Source organism: Melanostigma gelatinosum, assembly GCF_949748355.1.
Source record: "Melanostigma gelatinosum genome assembly, chromosome: 6".
NCBI lineage: Eukaryota > Metazoa > Chordata > Actinopteri > Perciformes > Zoarcidae > Melanostigma > Melanostigma gelatinosum.
The window spans coordinates 13,232,446-13,250,181 of NC_136639.1; the positions used below are offsets into that span (position 1 = coordinate 13,232,446).

The 17,736-nt window shown below is 42.5% G+C and overlaps 3 protein-coding genes across 3 annotated transcripts; 1 reads left to right on the forward strand and 2 right to left on the reverse strand.

The window, feature by feature from the left end:
• Nucleotides 1-37: 37 nt before the first annotated feature.
• On the reverse strand, nt 38-3,325 carry mblac2 (metallo-beta-lactamase domain containing 2). The gene is made up of 3 exons (XM_079269677.1): nt 2,788-3,325; nt 1,328-1,542; nt 38-976 (listed from the first exon to the last, which is right to left on the reverse strand). The coding sequence occupies exons 1-3, from the start codon at nt 3,227-3,229 to the stop codon at nt 803-805; spliced, it is 831 nt and encodes a 276-aa protein (XP_079125803.1). The 5' UTR covers nt 3,230-3,325; the 3' UTR covers nt 38-802.
• A 167-nt stretch (nt 3,326-3,492) lies between these two features.
• Nucleotides 3,493-7,173, forward strand: polr3g (polymerase (RNA) III (DNA directed) polypeptide G). Its single transcript, XM_079271028.1, has 8 exons — nt 3,493-3,737; nt 3,914-4,045; nt 5,359-5,488; nt 5,942-6,007; nt 6,093-6,152; nt 6,233-6,297; nt 6,503-6,619; nt 6,743-7,173. Exons 2-8 carry the CDS (start codon nt 3,935-3,937, stop codon nt 6,830-6,832), a joined length of 639 nt encoding a protein of 212 aa, XP_079127154.1. The 5' UTR covers nt 3,493-3,737; nt 3,914-3,934; the 3' UTR covers nt 6,833-7,173.
• Nucleotides 7,174-7,308: 135 nt separating this feature from the next.
• Nucleotides 7,309-10,557, reverse strand: lysmd3 (LysM, putative peptidoglycan-binding, domain containing 3). The gene is made up of 3 exons (XM_079271027.1): nt 10,429-10,557; nt 9,321-9,601; nt 7,309-8,615 (listed from the first exon to the last, which is right to left on the reverse strand). Exons 2-3 carry the CDS (start codon nt 9,585-9,587, stop codon nt 8,064-8,066), a joined length of 819 nt encoding a protein of 272 aa, XP_079127153.1. The 5' UTR covers nt 9,588-9,601; nt 10,429-10,557; the 3' UTR covers nt 7,309-8,063.
• Nucleotides 10,558-17,736: the final 7,179 nt, after the last annotated feature.

Genomic DNA, 17,736 nt, shown 5'->3' on the forward strand with positions numbered 1-17,736 from the left:
ATGGTAATATTTAAAGTTTTATTGATCTTAACCGTGTAGCTTAGATTGTGATTGAATACATCTCTTATTTACAGCATATTGATACTGTAGCACAGCATATAGGAGTTTTAACAGGGCAAACATGCAGGGTTTAAATTCTGCATATTAAACCAGAAAAGTAGACTGAGGGAAACGTTCCTTTTTCCTGCAGTAAGTGCTCTGCACTCCGAGCATATGATGGATCATATATCCTATTCTGTTCCTCTTTCTCTCTCCAGCAACTAAATCTCAGGAGAGCCCATCTTGCGTGAGCGACTGTAGTGCAGTAGTCTGTCTCAGTACATGCATCGAGACAGGCAGGTAGAACGGAGGCTTTATTGTCAACGTTTCGGAACCAACGCCTTAGATTTGTCAATAGTACAAAGCACTGTTACAAACGTGGGAGGTAGTCGACACCGAGTCTTCACTGAGCATTGTAGAATGCATAGAGGAATACGATGGCCATACTGACTCTGCTTGCTGTTTGCAGTGCAGAGCTGTACCATCGTTGTGCTATTATAATTTTACAACTAGAAAAATCATATATAAATCATATTAAACCCAACATATACATATTAATTAGTATAGAACAGAATCACGCTATAAATACTTTACATTGTATGCTTCATATGATGCTGATTATTAACTTATGTATGATGTCTGTTGGATTACATAAGTAAATGAACAATGTTACATCGAGTTACAGATAAATGAGGGGTGTCTCCCCTCCATATTTAAACTCTTTCTTCACTTGTGCTTCCTTCGGCTCCATGATCCCCTCTCATTAGCAAGCACACCGTGGGTTGAATGCCCGCAGCGCCACACCAGCCAGAGCACCCCAGGCAAATGTGGAGAACTTTGCAGGGCACGTTCCAGCTCTGCTGATATATGTGGATGCAATCCGGTGAAGCCGCTTCGCGCCAAAGGTGTTGTAGTGTCCTGGGAGCACTTGGTCCACCTGTTTAATGAATTTCTAAGTTTAATATGTATCCATAGGCACATAGCTCTGATTTAAGGATGACATCATACCGCTAAAATACAAATTCTGTTACAAATCTTTTGATTTACATGGATATGACCAATTATCTTTTCTATTCTTAATGTACATTGACAAACACTACAAAAACTACACACCATGGACAACTCTGTCAAAAACATAACAGGACTATGATATTTTCATTATAAACCGAATCATTTTGTAGACAATGGGATTAGATACCTTATGCATCAAAGCACAATTAATCTGACCCAAAATATTGGTACTATGAGCTGAAATGGTTAGCTCCCCTCTGGTGTGTTTCAATGGTACCTGTTCGCTGTCCACGAGCCCCACCAGGCGCTCACAACTGCTGATGTAGTCACTGACGTGGCTGTAGGGCAGCCAGTCAATCATGGCGCCGTCGTACACTACATCTCCACTGAAGAGCAACTTATTGTCACGGTCGTGGAGGCAGATGCTGCCGCGAGAGTGGCCAGGCATGTGGAGCACCGTCAGCTGTCTGTCACCCAGGTTGATGACATCACCTAGAGAGAGAGAGAGATGGTGTCATGTTTTCAAAATCGTCATACATACAATATAACTTCTATAACTATCTTCAAGGTCATATGCATTCCACTCCCAGGCTAAACTAAACCCTTATGTTCCTCATCATTTGGCAGGCTGGAATAGAGCAAGGATTTGTGTTTCTCTCATGTCGTCTCCTAACACTATGATGTGAAAGACTTTCAGTAAATCATTGATTTGGTCCAGACCAGATATGAGTTGCACATTGTGACAGAAGGGTGAAACTGAACCACAGCACTGCAGCGGTGGCTCGGACATAGCAGAACAAGTCGGTGCATTGACTAATGCTGGCTGCAGTATTTACACTCTGTAAATAAAGACATGGTTTTGGTCCAAACTCCAACAAAAACAAAGCTGCTAATCCCAAATGCAAAGACCTTTGTGATATAAACTTTATGCAACACCTATGATGAAATTAAAGAGAAATGTGGCAAAATGTGAGTTTAATGTATGAGTGAATTGATCTGGTGTGAATCTGCCAATAGCACTGTGGGGGAAGGCTGTGAGGTTATTAATACTCTATGGGAAGCCTTCCATAAACTGCACCATCTCTGCATGTTCTTCTCATCTTTCTAGGAAGTAACGGTGTCATCAGCATGCTGGCTTAAAATAGAGCTGCTTTGCAAAAACAAAAAAGAATATGCACAACAGCTGCAAAAAAAAGAATTTGTTCTTGTCACATATTCATGTCTCACAAATCATCAACACTGTTTGCTTCGACAAAGAGAGTTGACAAATGAGCGCTGCACTGTTTACACGGCCTGTAATAACACATTTACACCTGACCTCATATTGAACTCCTGCCAAAGCAAATACAACCTTTGTATCTAAGCTTAGTGCACCATCCATTAAGACCCTGATGAAAAATGTTCAGCACCGCTCTTAGAACCTCCACTACATATGTTAGATGCCTCTCTATTGTGCAGGAATGTGTGTCTGCATCCATTTAGCAAGTCATTTTTGGTCTTCCGCCAAATCCACTGTGCGGGTAAATCCTCCTGTGGGGAGCGAAAGCATTCTATATAGGCCTACTGCATAATGTGCAAAATACTGATTCCAGGCACACCCATTAAATATGGTCTAATGGTATCGACCATGATGCTTATCCCCGGGCAAATGCGTTTAGACCTTCTGACCTGGACTTTGATCGCATATCTACTCTCCTTCAATAAATCAGATGTGCAACGGCTGCGTCTCCGACCTACCCTCCTGCAGTATGTGCGTGGGCTGCACAGCCTTGACTTTGTAGTTCCTTGCCCTCCATCCCGGACTGGGAGCCTCGACTATCTCTCTGTCGCTGAGCCAGGTGGCCGTCTCGAAGTTGTCTCCGTTGGCCAAGGCATCGACCTCGGCGCTGTGGACGCCCACCTGTTGGAATTGATGAAGACCACCCGAGTGGTCGAAATGGGCGTGGGTGGCGATGGCCAGCAGCGGGTTCTTCTTCTGCGGATCTTTGCCGAGCAGCCCCTGGCCGTCGATGTAGTCAGGTAAGCTCCTCAAACCAAGACCCGTGTCTACCACCACGTCCTGGTGCGAGCCGCGCAGCAGCCAGATGTTGGCCCGGTTCTCTGACTGGTAGAATCGCTCCTGGATCCAGAAGAGTCCGTCTCCGAGCGATTTGTGAGCGTACCAGTCGGCTGCAGACATCCCAGTTCATGCACCTGTCGAGGTAACCTGCTGCGGGTTTTGTGCTTTCGAGTGATTTTGTCGGTGGAGATTGGTTACTAGCTAGAGGTGATATGTGTATGTGATCGCAGCAGCAGCCGACACACCCTTGTAGGAGGAGAGCGTGCTCATTGGAAGATCAGATTAGTGACGACAACATAAAGCGCGCTACTCTATTGGCTGTAAATAAACTACGTCACACAGGGGCGGGGCGAGTTAGAGTCACATTTACGCTGACTGCCCGAGAGAAGCATGTGTGAATAGGTGTCCACGCTGCTCATTGCTTCATTAGATTCAGCTGTAAAATTGGTGATTTCAGGAGTTAGTTTACGTGCCGAACAACAGATACAACTGAGTAGCTGAATGTTTACGTAAAGTAAGATCGAAAAAGTGAAACCGTGGAGACTTGGTAGAGGCTAAACGGCTAAATGCCAGTGAATAGCCCTGAAACACGTCTCCACGTTAGGAGCAATTCACAAACAGTCACATAGTGAGTATGACAACTTTTAAAAAGTGATAATGAGCATGCGATGTGTCGACGTTGATTAACGGTTCAGAAGCAGGCAATGTGCAGGCTTACAGGCGATGCACGCTGTAGCACATGAAGTTGTGTCTACACGTGTTTGACAGCGAGTTTCCTAACGGCATGTGGACCCTGTGTTGTAGGTACAGAGGCGGCTTGCAGCCATGGCAGGCAAGGGTCGTGGAATAGGTGCCTTTACCTTCAACGTCGAGGCTCTGGGCATCGGCAGGGGCAGCATGCCAGAATCCAGGGTGGGGCCCAACCCGCTGTTTCCAGTAAGTCCCGACAACACACACACACAAATGCAGAGAACCCAGGATGACATGACACATTGCAGTGTATTCAATTCACCTCTAATCCCTGAAAGCGTTTCATGGCACAGCATTTCAGTGATTTACCGCATTTGTTTACAAATTAGAGACACGGGCATGACGGTTCAAAAGTAGACTTGTATAAAGAATAGATAATTTGCACAAAAGTACAAGTTATGGAAAAAACTTGTGTTTTGCATTAATCAAATGTGAAATGATATTTGTAATTGTAACAATAGACAAACTAACAGTTGCTCATAAATGTTTCTGTTGTTTTCTGCATGATGCAATAGAAGGTCATAGAAGAGAAATTACTTGTGTGAACCAATGGACTCGTTTTCCTCATACTTTCTGTGCATTGTGCCAATATCCTCTTGCGTTTAAGTGCCCTTCAAGCATAAAACACGATGAATATGACAGCTTGATTGTATTTTGCAAGGGCTCAGGCCCCAAAGCAGAGCCTTAGCTAAAGTCGCTGGTATTGACTTTACATTTCTTGACACATAGTCAACGGGCTTAGTCGTTTATTCAAATAACAGAGCCCCAAAAGTCCTTCTGCTAAACTGAAGGAATGGCCTAAAAATTCACTTTGAAGATGTCACAAGAAAGACACCATCATGATTCACATTAGGTGAGCGTTTATCCCCTAAGTTTATCTATGGGTCTTTAGAGGGGCCGAGTACTGTTTGTAATATTCTGTGTCCATGTCTGGGGGCCCATTGTCTCATGATTTGATGGTAGATATTCCCAAACACTTTACGACAAACCACCTGATAAACCTGATGCTTTTGAGGCCCCCGCAGGTCATTTTGACCTTTTGCATATTAAGCCTTGCTTTGTATGTGACACCTGTGCCCACTTGCTTAGACTGAAGGACCATAAAGGACATAGGTTCAGGATGTTCAGTGGTCATTTCTGTTAAATTATTTGCTTAACATAATTTGTAATGTATGTGTCATAAAAATATATAATAAAACAATCTGTTCATTTTTAAGAATACTTCAGTACTTGAGCTGCGTTTGACTTGTCTTGAAATCATCTTTTTCAATGTAATTGTAGGATCAATTTGATATTATTTTACTGTGATTGCACTAATATCAGTTAAAACTAAGATGTATTCTGTTGAAGGTGACACTAAACCTGTAAATCCATAAATGTACAGACTTTTCACATCTACTCCATAGTGTAGGAGAAGATGTTGCAAACAAATTACCTGTGAAAAAGTAACTGTCATACTTATTTGGTATTATCGCCCTTCACCTTCCATCCTCCTCCAGAACACAGACTTCAAGCCGGTGCCGCTGAAAGCTGGCGAGGATGAGGACTACATGCTGGCCTTAAAACAGGAGATGAGGGGAACAATGCAGCAGCTACCACACCACATTAAGGCTCAGTCCAATAAAGCAGGTGAGGAGGAGAGTAGTGCTTTAGAAACCTGACATCTGATAGAAATGCTATGACAAGACAATTGGCTGCTGTGAGGGAAGATAATGCAGCACTTAGGAATTGAGACATTTCATTCGGGTCATATCTGGGAAAAGGAGAGAGGTATAGTTATTGCAGAATATTGAGTTACAGCTGCTGCCTCATCTGGCAGTTTTAATATTATTTCTGTGGTCTGGCCGGGTGGTGTCTTTAGAGCTTCCTTTTTTCTAACTTCATCTATCATGTCTATGAAAGTCTTTTGTTTTGGCACGATTAAAGCCCAAAACTGATGACTCTAGAGTAAATTGTTCAAACTATGACCCGGTGGTTTATGTTGCTAAATTCATGGTTCTGATAAACTGCTGAGTGCGTTGTAAAAGTGAATTTGTTTTAGATTATACCGAAGCAGACTTTTCTCTTGTTTGCATGAAACAGAAGTGGAGAGATACACCGAGAGATACTTGAAGCAAAGACTGATAGAAGATCAGGATTGGAGTCCAGGTACGTGCATTACATACCGTCATTTCATTACAGCAAATTTAGAAGAACAAAAAGTAAAATAATGGAAATACTATTGATATTTTAGACTGGAACCTCCTTCCAAAAGAATTGATGCCCAAAAAGAAAAAATTGTGTGCTAAAAAAGGTATGTTAAAGCTATGATGTATGTAATGCCGGTCCATTTTATTCCTTTAAGAATAAAGACAAAATGCCCCAATCCAACAGAAACAAAGAAGAAAACTGAGAAGATATCACGCAAAGACGCAGAGGATATGCTGAAGAAATTAGACGTAAGCTTTTCGTCACTTGTTTGTTCAGTTTTAAACTACTGAGCATGACATGTACTATTCATTTTCTCTTGATGTGATTTATCAAGTACTCGTGAAGTATAAATGAGCTGAGGATGTATATTTGTACTTACCCACAACTAGGTATGTCCTTCTGAGCTAGCAAGCATTTTATTAAAATAATTTTATATGAATGACAACATTTCAGAACCTGGCAAAGAACGATGACGGAAACCCTGAAAAATCAGACGATGAGACCGAAAAGAAACCCGAGAATGAGGAAGAAATTGAAGAGGAAGAATATGACGAAGAGGATGTTGAAGAGGTTAGATTACAAATCAGAACCTGGAATCGTTTTTGGCAAATTTGTTTAACGCAAATCTAATCTGGTCGATATGTAAGAAGCGAAGTTGATATCTGACTTCATGTTTCTTTTGTTTCTCCGTAGGAAAACGACTACATTGACAGCTATTTTGACAATGGCGAAGACGGTGCTGCGGGAAGTGATGAGAACGTTGATGGCGAAGCAACATACTGAGAAAGTATCGCCCGTGCAAACTCACTGTTGACGTAAACAATTATGCGACTGCCACTATTGGTTAAATATTGTATATACGTTGCAAATAGTGTTTAGCAGAGTGTGAGTTTTGTTTTTTATTTTGTGTGATTTTGAAGGGCAGGCTTTCCTTCGAAGACTTGTGTAAATAACAAATGCCAAACTGCGCACACTGGCAATAATTTATTCAAAATAGATTTATTTATTTTACAGCCTGTGGCATATTTGCACAGGTTAAAAAGGCACATACTGTCAACATGTAATGCTTTTCCATGAAGTATCAAGTGAACACGGGAATACAATAAATGGGGTATATAACAAAGTCTAAAATCTCTCAATTACAAAAATGAGTCGTGGGAATAATGTGCATTTCCCACTTTCCTCACCATGCTGTGAAATAAAGAAACTCTTGAGGCAAGCTAAAAGTAAGAATTCAAGCAACTTTTATGTAAATTTTTAAACAATTCAACTGGTACCTCTCAATACTGATAGTATATCTTAATAGTGTTGAAATAAATTAATTCTATATTAAACTCAATGGCAGCAATCATACTTTCCCAAGAAAGTGTTGGGAAGTACAATTTCCAACATGGCAATAAAACTGCATTTGCACCAAACTGAGTCAAAAGCCAAATCCTCAGAATTATGATTTGCTGAATAAACAGTTTCGCAGTTCTGTTTCTTCTTGAAATCCCTGGATATAGTTTGTGTGTAGCTTACTGAGAACGCGGCAGCATATAGATAAACATTACCTCAAGTCTATCGGCTACACTGATAACTCAAATGTATCAGTCTATTCGAAATGTTCCGCAAAGCCTAACTGTTTTAGCCCATTGTTACTCCTTGTTGGAAAGCATGTAACCCTTAAACAGACCAGGAATGACAGTGGCCACACCCTTATTCCTAGTTTCTCAACCATATAAAAATGAATGCCCCCACTACAAAGGGACTGTCCTTGTCAGACAGATTGCATTGATGTATAAGCCTATTAAAAAACGACGTATCAATGGGAACATCCACCTAGTCTTATTAGGTCTGAGTTGGCAACAAATGTGGCAGTAAAGTAATAATCCCTTATTTATGTTTTCTCATGCTCTCCTGCTTTGTCCACATGTCCCTGTGGATCTCCATTATCCACATTGCCATCATTGTGTCCAGCCCCTGCCTTGTTGTCTCCTCCAACAGGGAGGTCTAAATTATTGCCTTGGAGAGGTCAGTGAGATCCGTTGCCATGAGCTTGTATAGGAATGCCATGATGGCTGACGTCAGCTTTCACGAGAACCTCATAGTACAGCAGATAAAACACAGGTGTGACAATGCCAACAACCAGCATAATGGCCACAGCCGTCCACCACCTCATGCCCCAGTCTGCCCCATAATAAGGGTCCTTTCTCCGTACCGGTTTATACTCCACTTCTCCGAGAAGCGGCTGCTGTAGCGTTAAGGAGGACACAACCTCATTCAGACTGCTGCGAGACGGGCCTGTGGATTTCACCAGCCGCTCAATGTCCTTGTCCTTCTCCATGAGAAAACCTTCCACACTGTCGGTGGAACAGGAAGAGTCTGTAGAGGACTCGGTGGGAAGGGAGGTAACAGGTGAGATCTGGTGGAGGCGCCTGGCAGCTGCGGGGGAGGCAGATTTGAGAGGTCCAGTGCTGTGAGTCTCAGTGAGGACACTGAAGCGCCTCACGGGAATCTTGACTGACCGCAGGGCAAAGAAGTCCTGCTCTGTCAAGAGGTTGTTGGAGCGCTTTATATCCGCCACCTAACAAACACACACGGGAGAAAGATGAATTTACGACACTGCTTCCTGCCAAACTATCTTACGTCAACTGTGGTCTGAATATTCTGGATTCAAAGTCAACAAGAGAATGCAGGAAATAATACAAATTATTAAATACAAAGAAAGACGAAATAAAAGTAAAGCAAGCCGAATGAATACACAACAGTATTATATCTAATATGTATATGATAGCAGTGGAAATATTTGGAAGGTATGCAATGACAGTTTATTCGAAAAATCCTGTAATGTAATCTTACCTAACCTTGATATGTTCTAAAGGAGTGTTTTTGTTGCATGTCAATGTATCAGTCAAACTGAATCATTGCTATTGGTACAAGTGTCATTTATTTATATATTTTTTGCCACTAAGAGGCAACTGAAACTAGTTGTGAAATCTGAGCTAGTCGCTAGCCTGCGTATGCTGTTATGTGCCGAGCGAGTAGCGTACAATGGGTTTTTAATTTTGCCGAAAACTGCTGCCTGCTGAGGCTGAAAACGGGTCTAAAAGCTTAACAATGAGCCGAAACTCACCATAAAGCCCTGTGAAGTCGAGGGGAGCCGTTGTTATAAAAATAACAATTCTAGCCGCTTTAAATATGCAACAGTGAAAATGAAGGATAGTGGGTACTCTTCAAGGAGATTAGGAAAGACACACACATATACACACAGGTCTGAAGACAAACGTACTGAGCAATGGTACTGCAGGGCAATGCTGTTCAGGGTGTCCCCCTCCTGGATATCTCTGGTCAGGTAAATAATGTCGTCCATCCTCTCTCTGGAGGTGCTTCTCAGCAGCCTCTCTCTGCCACGCGGCCGCAGCTCATTGCTCTCCCCATCCTCCTCGGACAGGTCATTCTCTGAGCCATTGTTTCCAAACAGATAGGCATGACTGCCATTGGCAGGCTGCACCATGGTGGCTGACTGGAACCCATAGTGTTGGCTTATACTGGACATTTTTCTTCACTGTACTGGGAAGAGCAGAGACAGGATTGAGTACCAAAATACCAGCAAGGTAGGCTTTATTCTGAAGAAAGTTAAAAAGAAAAACTCACCTGAACCAATAAGTCCCTCATTAAGTCACACACAATTGTCATTTAACGTGTTGTATAGCTTAAAATAAGAGGAGGGCTATGCTGTAATGTTCTTACTACACATGCAGGTGACTATGTCTAGGAACTATCACGTTGTTCCAATGTTACTGTCAATGTCATCACACTGTTATAAATTGACCATATCAAATGTATGACACATATCGCAGCGGTGAAGTAACGGCAAAACAGGTTTTAATCTAACGGAATGTACTTTAAACATGATGTAATGTTAGCCACGTTAGCAGCTGGCAGTCTAACGCGTTGCCTAGAATCATCTCCTTTATCAAGCACACAGGAGAGTGATTAACAAGCTAATCTTACAAGAGCTACTGTGGTTAAAATACCATTTTGGCACATATTTAACAAAAGAAATTGTCTGTAAAACAACATAGCTAGCTTAATGCTACACCTCAGTCCAGTCGATATCCGTCCAAGAGGAATAACTAGTAACTTTAGAACCACAAGCCACCAAAGCAGTGGTTCAAATTAACAGCCACGTTGGTCTTGTACCAATAAGGCTGAGATTTACAGCGCACATCCACAGTTCACTAACTAAGAACCATTTACACAGGCTAACGTCAGGCTAGTGCTAACTAGCGTCCACCTTATGTTATGTGCCAAGTAAGGTTTGTGCCTTTCCATCCGCCAGTTGTCACAGTTGGTGAATGATACATTAGGATGATTTCGCCAACAATAACCTTTACCTGATAATGTGAACAATGATCAATCAGTTGACCTGGATAATATCCATATTTCCACGGGATTTAACTTCGGTCTCACCTTCCTTTTTTTGCTTTGCGTTAGTTTCCTACCTGCTCGCTACTGTTGAGTTGCTACCGCTCACGCCACGTCAACAAAATGTTTGCGTAGTGACGTATCGAGTGACGTCTGCAACAGTGTCCTGACTTTTGATCGCGAGATGGCGCTAAAGGTCAGGGTCGTCATTGCTGTAATGCGAACCAACATACTTGCAACTTTTGAAAGTTAGTATTATTATATTCAGACATTTGTATTCATATCCGTGGAAACCAAGTTAATTGCGTAACGTATACCTAAACTCATTGCCATGTTAATTAAAATTCAACATATCTAGTCAGTAGAAAATAGGTTTTAATTACCATCACTGGGTTTATGGAGTGTATGCAGTAAATGTCATCAATGCCTATTCTAAATTAGAGTAAGCACCGTCCCTCCCACCATTTAATATAAACTGGGGACATATTTAGCATGATACTTATTTACAGCACACATGATAGGTTACCCGGGCAAAGATGCATGCACACTTGCATGCATTAGTTATACAATTTTGTCAGATTTTAAACAGCTTATGAAGAAGTAAACATTTGCACAGTTTATGTTGAGTAAAGAAAGGAGAGACTGTTTCACGGGCGCTTCATCGGGTCACAGGGTGGCGCTGTGCACCACCACACTAAGCACCACCACACTGAGCACCTACGAGAAACAAATGAGATTAAAACATCTTGTCTCATTAGGCAGCCACCGGGAGACGAGCTGGAATCCCTGCGGAGCTGCAAACTAATCGTCCCGGTTGGATCGGTGAGTTGTGTGTGTGTACAGCAGCAGTAGCTCTCACGTGGCCGCAGGAGGACGACGTTGTTTATAGAGAGAGTAGAAGGTCCTGAACAGACCGGGGAACATCTCCGTCTCTGTTATTTCTCCAGTCCCGTTAGATGACACACACGCTTCACCCCATGCAGTTCACCGGGATCCCCAAGCCGCCGAGGGACAAATCGAGTTGAGCAGCAGTTATCGGATGCTGTTTGAGAAGAGAAGGAGCTTTTGACTCTGAGAGGACTCATCGATGTTATCGTCAGCATTAAATACATCGTAGTAATTTATCTTGGACGGAGAATCCAAGGAAGGTGTCAGGTGAGTTGGAATGATTTATCGTAAATATATTTTCAAACATGCTTCTGTTTGCCATTGTGAGTACGGGCTGATAGTACGGATATGCGGCGACCAGCACAACTTTGCTGGATGATTTCATAGAAATACTTGGATGCAATATTGCTTTGTGACACATGGTTACACCGACTCTAGGACAAAGCAAACGTCTCAGATTTTTTTTTTTGATTGAAGTCAATCAGTAATCATTGGTAACTCAAGGCGTGTAGTGGTGTACTGATAGTGCAGCGAATAAAGGAAAGAAATGAGTCGCGATACTCCTCATCAATTATGCCAGACAGCTCAAGCAGACATATTTTAGGACACTATAACAAAACGATTAAAAGTAGTTGGCCACCGCTAATTTCTTTTTGCATTGTGCCAAAAATCCCCCTTGGAGCAGCTAATAAAATTTGAGAAGCCTAAATATTGATTCAGCGCAATCAGTAAATGAATGGCCGGGTAGCCCATTGAGAACGGAGACAAACGCTTCCATGGTTACATCCAGGATCTCCAGTGTGATTACTGCGCTTTGTGTGGGTTTCTCTCTCCCACTGAAATAAAACAACAATTCAAGGGGAACCGCCACACATGGTGGGCTGGAGACCCTCTCATAAAGGCTCCGTTGACTAATCTATAAGCTTACTCGGGCCATAAGTAATCTTGGCACACTTAAAGTTGCGCACATGTGCTGTTACTGTTAAATCAATGAGTGGTGCCTGTAGCCTCATTGTGCTTTGCGTATTTTACGCAGACGTGCAGGCTCCATAGTTCACACCGCAGTTGATGGGGTGGGGTTTTTCTTCCTTGAATAATTTAATATGTCCACCTTATCTCTAATTGCTTTGACATGATGTCATCTTGGTTCGTCCCTTGCAAATCTCTTTTGTTGCCTCCTCTGTTGTGCCTCAGCGCAGTTAAATCCTTTTTCTCACTGGGGAGGAAGGGAGGGAGCTGCTTCTGTATCCATTCAGCACTTACACCTGCTCTTCCTTAGCGCCAGCCTCCACTGTTAACTGTTTCTGGACTATATCTTTGTATAAAATGGTGACATTATTGGATCTGTTGAGCAGTTGTCCCCCTTTGTTTGTAAAGAAGCAGCAACACTTGCCATGACATTTTCACATCCCCCCCCCTCAAACCTCAAATCTCTATTGCCATCATCCCAAACCCCTGGGCCACAGTCAGTCTTCTTCTTTTTTTTTGTAGATTTAGATCCTCTAAGATCCACACTTGCTCAGAGCTCGGGTCCTTTGTTTGTCAGTGTTTATGTCATCGCCTGGCAGGGGTCAGCCCCCAGTCGCCTGTGTGAGGGTCTGAATGTGATTCACTGGGCGGAAACTGTTTTACTGCTTGCCTCTCTCCGGTTCTGTCTCACCCCTCTAATGGCTGCGCAGTACAAAAGGGGACAGTGCCATAAACAGAGCTTGTACATTGATGAAAGGTGTTGAAGTGTTGCACATTGCAGAAAGGATGAGATTGATGTTTGCTGGGGACGCCTTCCCAGTGTGTTGGAATAGAGGGAAATAGTAGATGATTGCACAGTTCTCAATACTGCCTTGCAACAGGCTGTGCCTGCCTCCGCTGATATGTGCACCATGGATCACTGTTGGGGGCAAGAGGTGTAAAGGATGTCTATCTGTGTATAACGTTGAATTCAACTCATGTTACTCTGTGATCTTTTTTGTCATCTGAAGTAGTTCTATATTACTTCCGATATTGTTTATATAAAAACACAAGCTAATTGGTTGCTTTCTTACATGTTGTTTTGCAGCTTATGATATCCTCTTTAATAATCACATGAAAATGCAGGCCTGTGGAGGATATCGTTCATTTAGGCTATGTAGCAAATGTTATAACTGGTAAACTCATTGCAAAAGCTTATACTTCGCCCCAGTGAGTGTTCTGCATTTTACATTTTTCATGATGTGAGATGAGAAAACCAGCAGACCTACATACCGTACTTTCCGGTATATAGAGCGCACCGGTATATAGGCCGCACCAGCTGATTTTTAACAGAATAAAGAAGGTGTACATAGATAAGCCGCACTGGTCTATAAGCTGCAGGTGTCCCCGTTGAACAGCAAGATGCTTTTAACAGTACCGTACTAAAGTTGTCTTCTTCTATGAACATCATAACATGTCACTAGCTTCTAAGCTAATTTTAACATTACGGCCAATGGGGAAATGCTAACCACGATTAGCATTAGCGAATATATAATATATCTTTGTACATCTTTTCATGCAGACATACTTGCATTACAGACTAAGGTCTCTCACGGCTACCAAACGAAAAGCAATGAGGCAATACCGGTAACTGTTGTTGCTCATAGCTCTGAATAGCTGTTGTTGCCAAGCCAGTTAGCCGTAAATGCTATTCAGAGCTATGAGCAACCTTGTCACGTGCCAAATGCTTTCAACAACACGCTGAATGCTACACTTTTCTAAACATTGTCCTAACTGTAGCCCCCCCCCCCCTACATATATGTACATACACCTCTTATTAGTTATGGTCTGGTTTTCATTTCCACACCTTGAGAGGATAAAATGTTGCACCAACATTCCCACTTCTCCCTCAAATTACCATTTCCCTCAGAAGTACCATGCAGCAGGACAATTCATAATTCTTTGGTGCAAGACAGATGTATACCTTAAACCCGCCTCGTTTTCACTGTGCTGTGAGCTGACTGGGCTCACTGAATGCTTGTTTGGGTTGATGAACTGAAGGGCTCAACATTTTTGAAACACTACGTTTGTGCATGTGGAAGGTTTCAAGGCTGCAAATTCATTTACCACCATTATACATCACAGGGTTGCACAATTAAATGTAAGTTGTAGCCCCTCATGCTATACACACATATTACATAATACAAATATTTAAATTGGAATAGAATAAAATGAAATAAAATATAACGATACAGTTACTTGTATACCAAGAGAGATAGCCCGTATACCTTCTAATTATACACTACTCGAGACTAGATGGTCAAGATTTAGGTGGTGCAATTCTTTTCTGCAGAGGGACCCTGAAAAACGGAAGGACTTTTTTCGAATGGAGAGATTCCCATTGGCCAAGATTTACTGCGGACAAGCCTCTTCTTTTCACCTCCGTCTCTGCTTCCTCGGTTGGAGTAACACCACGCTCAGATCACAGTCTAGAAACGTTTTGTTTTCAAAAGGAAAGTAGTGGGTCCTCAGCAATGGCCAACGATCCAGAGGTCTTTTCAGTGGGCCTTAAAAACCGCATATTATTGCCGGTAAGAGGATGCTAGTATTGTCCCTGCAGCAAACCCTCGGCCATGAACTTGCTGTCAACTCTAATAATTGTACTCTTATAATTGCACACGCGCACACACACACACACACACACACACACACATACACGTATTGTTATATCTTGCACTCTGTAGCGATGAGGTGTCCTCCCACAGCTGCCCAGCATTTCCATTCAAGTATTAAACTTGAACCTCTGACCTCTTGTGCTGTTAGTAAAGCCGGTGGCCTCTGACAGGTCAGCCTTTCCTATACCTGCTGTGATGAGTATAGACGATCACATTACCAGTTTATCTGTTGGGTGTAACAATAATATAAATATAAATATATTTTGATTAATCCATAACATTAATGAGGTTTCTTATATTTTTGTAATATGTTTATTACATATTCTATGGTAATTACATATAAATCCAGTTAAGCTAAAGCAGCTATGTTGCAAACTGCATGGTGAATCAGCAGGAAGCACACAGAGCAACATCGCTTTCTCAAATGTCAAAACATAATGAAAAGTAAAAGAACATTTAGGAAGGCTGTTTCCTCTGGTTCACATTACTTGGCTAGACTCTGCAGTTTGTACAAATTAGATTAAGTCGCACGGACTGTTGAAAGCAGGAATCCTCTTTTTTCCCTTTTGTGATCATTGAATGACTTATGATTCTGAAGCCATAAACCTGCTCTGCAGCATTATTTGATAAATGAACACGCTGTTTGGTTGCTCTTCACTGATCTCATTCTTTGAACGCGCAGACCCCCACATGGGTCCCTCTGTAGGGCAATAAATCCCCATGACTTCGCCTCGCCAAGATGTTTTTGGGGGAGCCACGTGGAACACATCCCATAACGGCCCCTGCTTCCTGTCCTAATTTAGACTGGTCAGGTTGAGTGGGTCACACGTCATGTTCGACTGGAAGGACATCTTGGCTATCCATCCCTATACCCTTCCCTTCTTTGTTAGTACCGCCACTGCCTTTCACCAGGGTCTTTGTGTGTGTGTGTGTGTGTGAGAGAGAGAGAGAGAGAGACAGAGAGAGAGACAGAAGGGTCGAGTGCCTATTTAAAACATAAACCTGTTGTAGGTCACTGACTCTAAGATCAATCTTTCAAAATCCTTAGTTCTCTCCGTTACCCTTCAGCCTTATTTATCCGCCACCCCAATGTGTGTGTCTGACCCATTCTGTAATATTTCATCCACAAACACACACACACACACACACACACACTCACACACACTCACTCATCTCCGACCCCCCCCCCCCATCTACCCCGTCCCTTACACCAGCCCCTCTTTCTTTCTTTTCTTGTCTTTCTCAGTTTATCTCTCACTTCCCTCATTGTACTGTAGTTGGTCATGACAGAGGAATTCCTCCAATAGGTGGGGGTGGTTGATCTGAGCATAGCTGAGAGGTGACGGGGGGTGTTTATTGTTGTAAAAAGATGTATTCATCCACCGGCTCTGGGTGCCTTTTATTATACTATAGCTTTGTGAGTAAAACATCTCACAAGATCAGGATCAATTCGTGATGAATAGAAAAGACACGCTGCATTCTTGTGTCTTTCATTGTGTCATCTGTGAAGCTTTCAGATTTCTGAATCTGTGCGACCGACAACAAGCTTGCAGCTAGATGAGAGCAATGTGCAGCACAACAGTTCTTATTATATTTCTGTATGGTAATAAGGATCGGTTGACCACACTTGTTCAGGGATTTGTTTCCTCCTCAAGCCTGCCATCTGGCCCTTAGTTTTCCAAAGCTGCAAAGGCCTGAAAGAGGGGCTCTCCCACACCTACTGTACCAAAGATGTGTGTGCTGTGTATGTCCTTGTTTAGGAGTGATAAAGTAGAGCCGAGAGAAAAGAAGGGAGTCTGAATAGGATGGTTTGGGTTCTGTTGGAGAGGAGGCCAGCATGCCAAAAAGTGGGAGAAACAAAGGACTCGAGAACTGTGGCAATTTTCGAAATGCACAGAAAACATGAGGAGCAGGAGTGAACAAAAGCCTGCTCCTTAAAATTGTGTGCTGGTCAGTGAATCGTAAAGTCCCGCTTCTTCTCCAGTGAAAATACTCCCCCCGTTCTCTGTTTTGGGAATTCTTTTGAAATGCAATTAGCATTTCATCAAGGCCCAACTAGTTACATGCAATGAAGTAATACCCTTGCTAATTTGGCCCTTTGGTGTGTGAGGCTGTGGAGAGCACAACCTTGTTTAATCCCCTGAAAGTGCCTTTCTGTCGGCCTCCATCACTGTGTGTTGTATGGCTAATCAGTCAGCCAATGCTCAAACTGGAAAACGCTCTGAATTGCTCATGCACTAGTTCCTACTCAGTTGGAACCACTTTTCTTTTCTATATTCCTTACTTCCCACTCAGAAGAAGAAAAAAAGTCTTGTTTTTAGTTCGGGATGCGAGATGCCATTGGCTCAACTTAAGAGCAGCCGACCACGGCCCTGAGGACAATACCTCAGGAAAAGTCTCCCTCTCTCTGTTTCTTTTTTTCACAGTAAAATGCACACTTGATTGGCAGCCTCTTGCCCCTGAAGGAGAAATGCCTGGTTGAAAAGTATCGGCTGACAATAGCTGGGAGACTGACCTCATGCGTTTTTGTTCTTTAGAGAATTCATTCAAGTGTTTTTTAGTTCCCCTGATGTGGAATGGCATAATTTGGCTGCAATTCAGCACATTGCCATCTTCATTTCCCCTCAAATATTTCTCCCCCTCTTGTTGGACTAATGGTAGGTTTTCTGTTTTTCTCCTCAAAATAAATATAATTCTGTTTTGGGGTAGAGCTCTCCAAAATAAGCCAAGTGAGTAACAAGTGAGTTTTTTTGTCAGATTTAATGA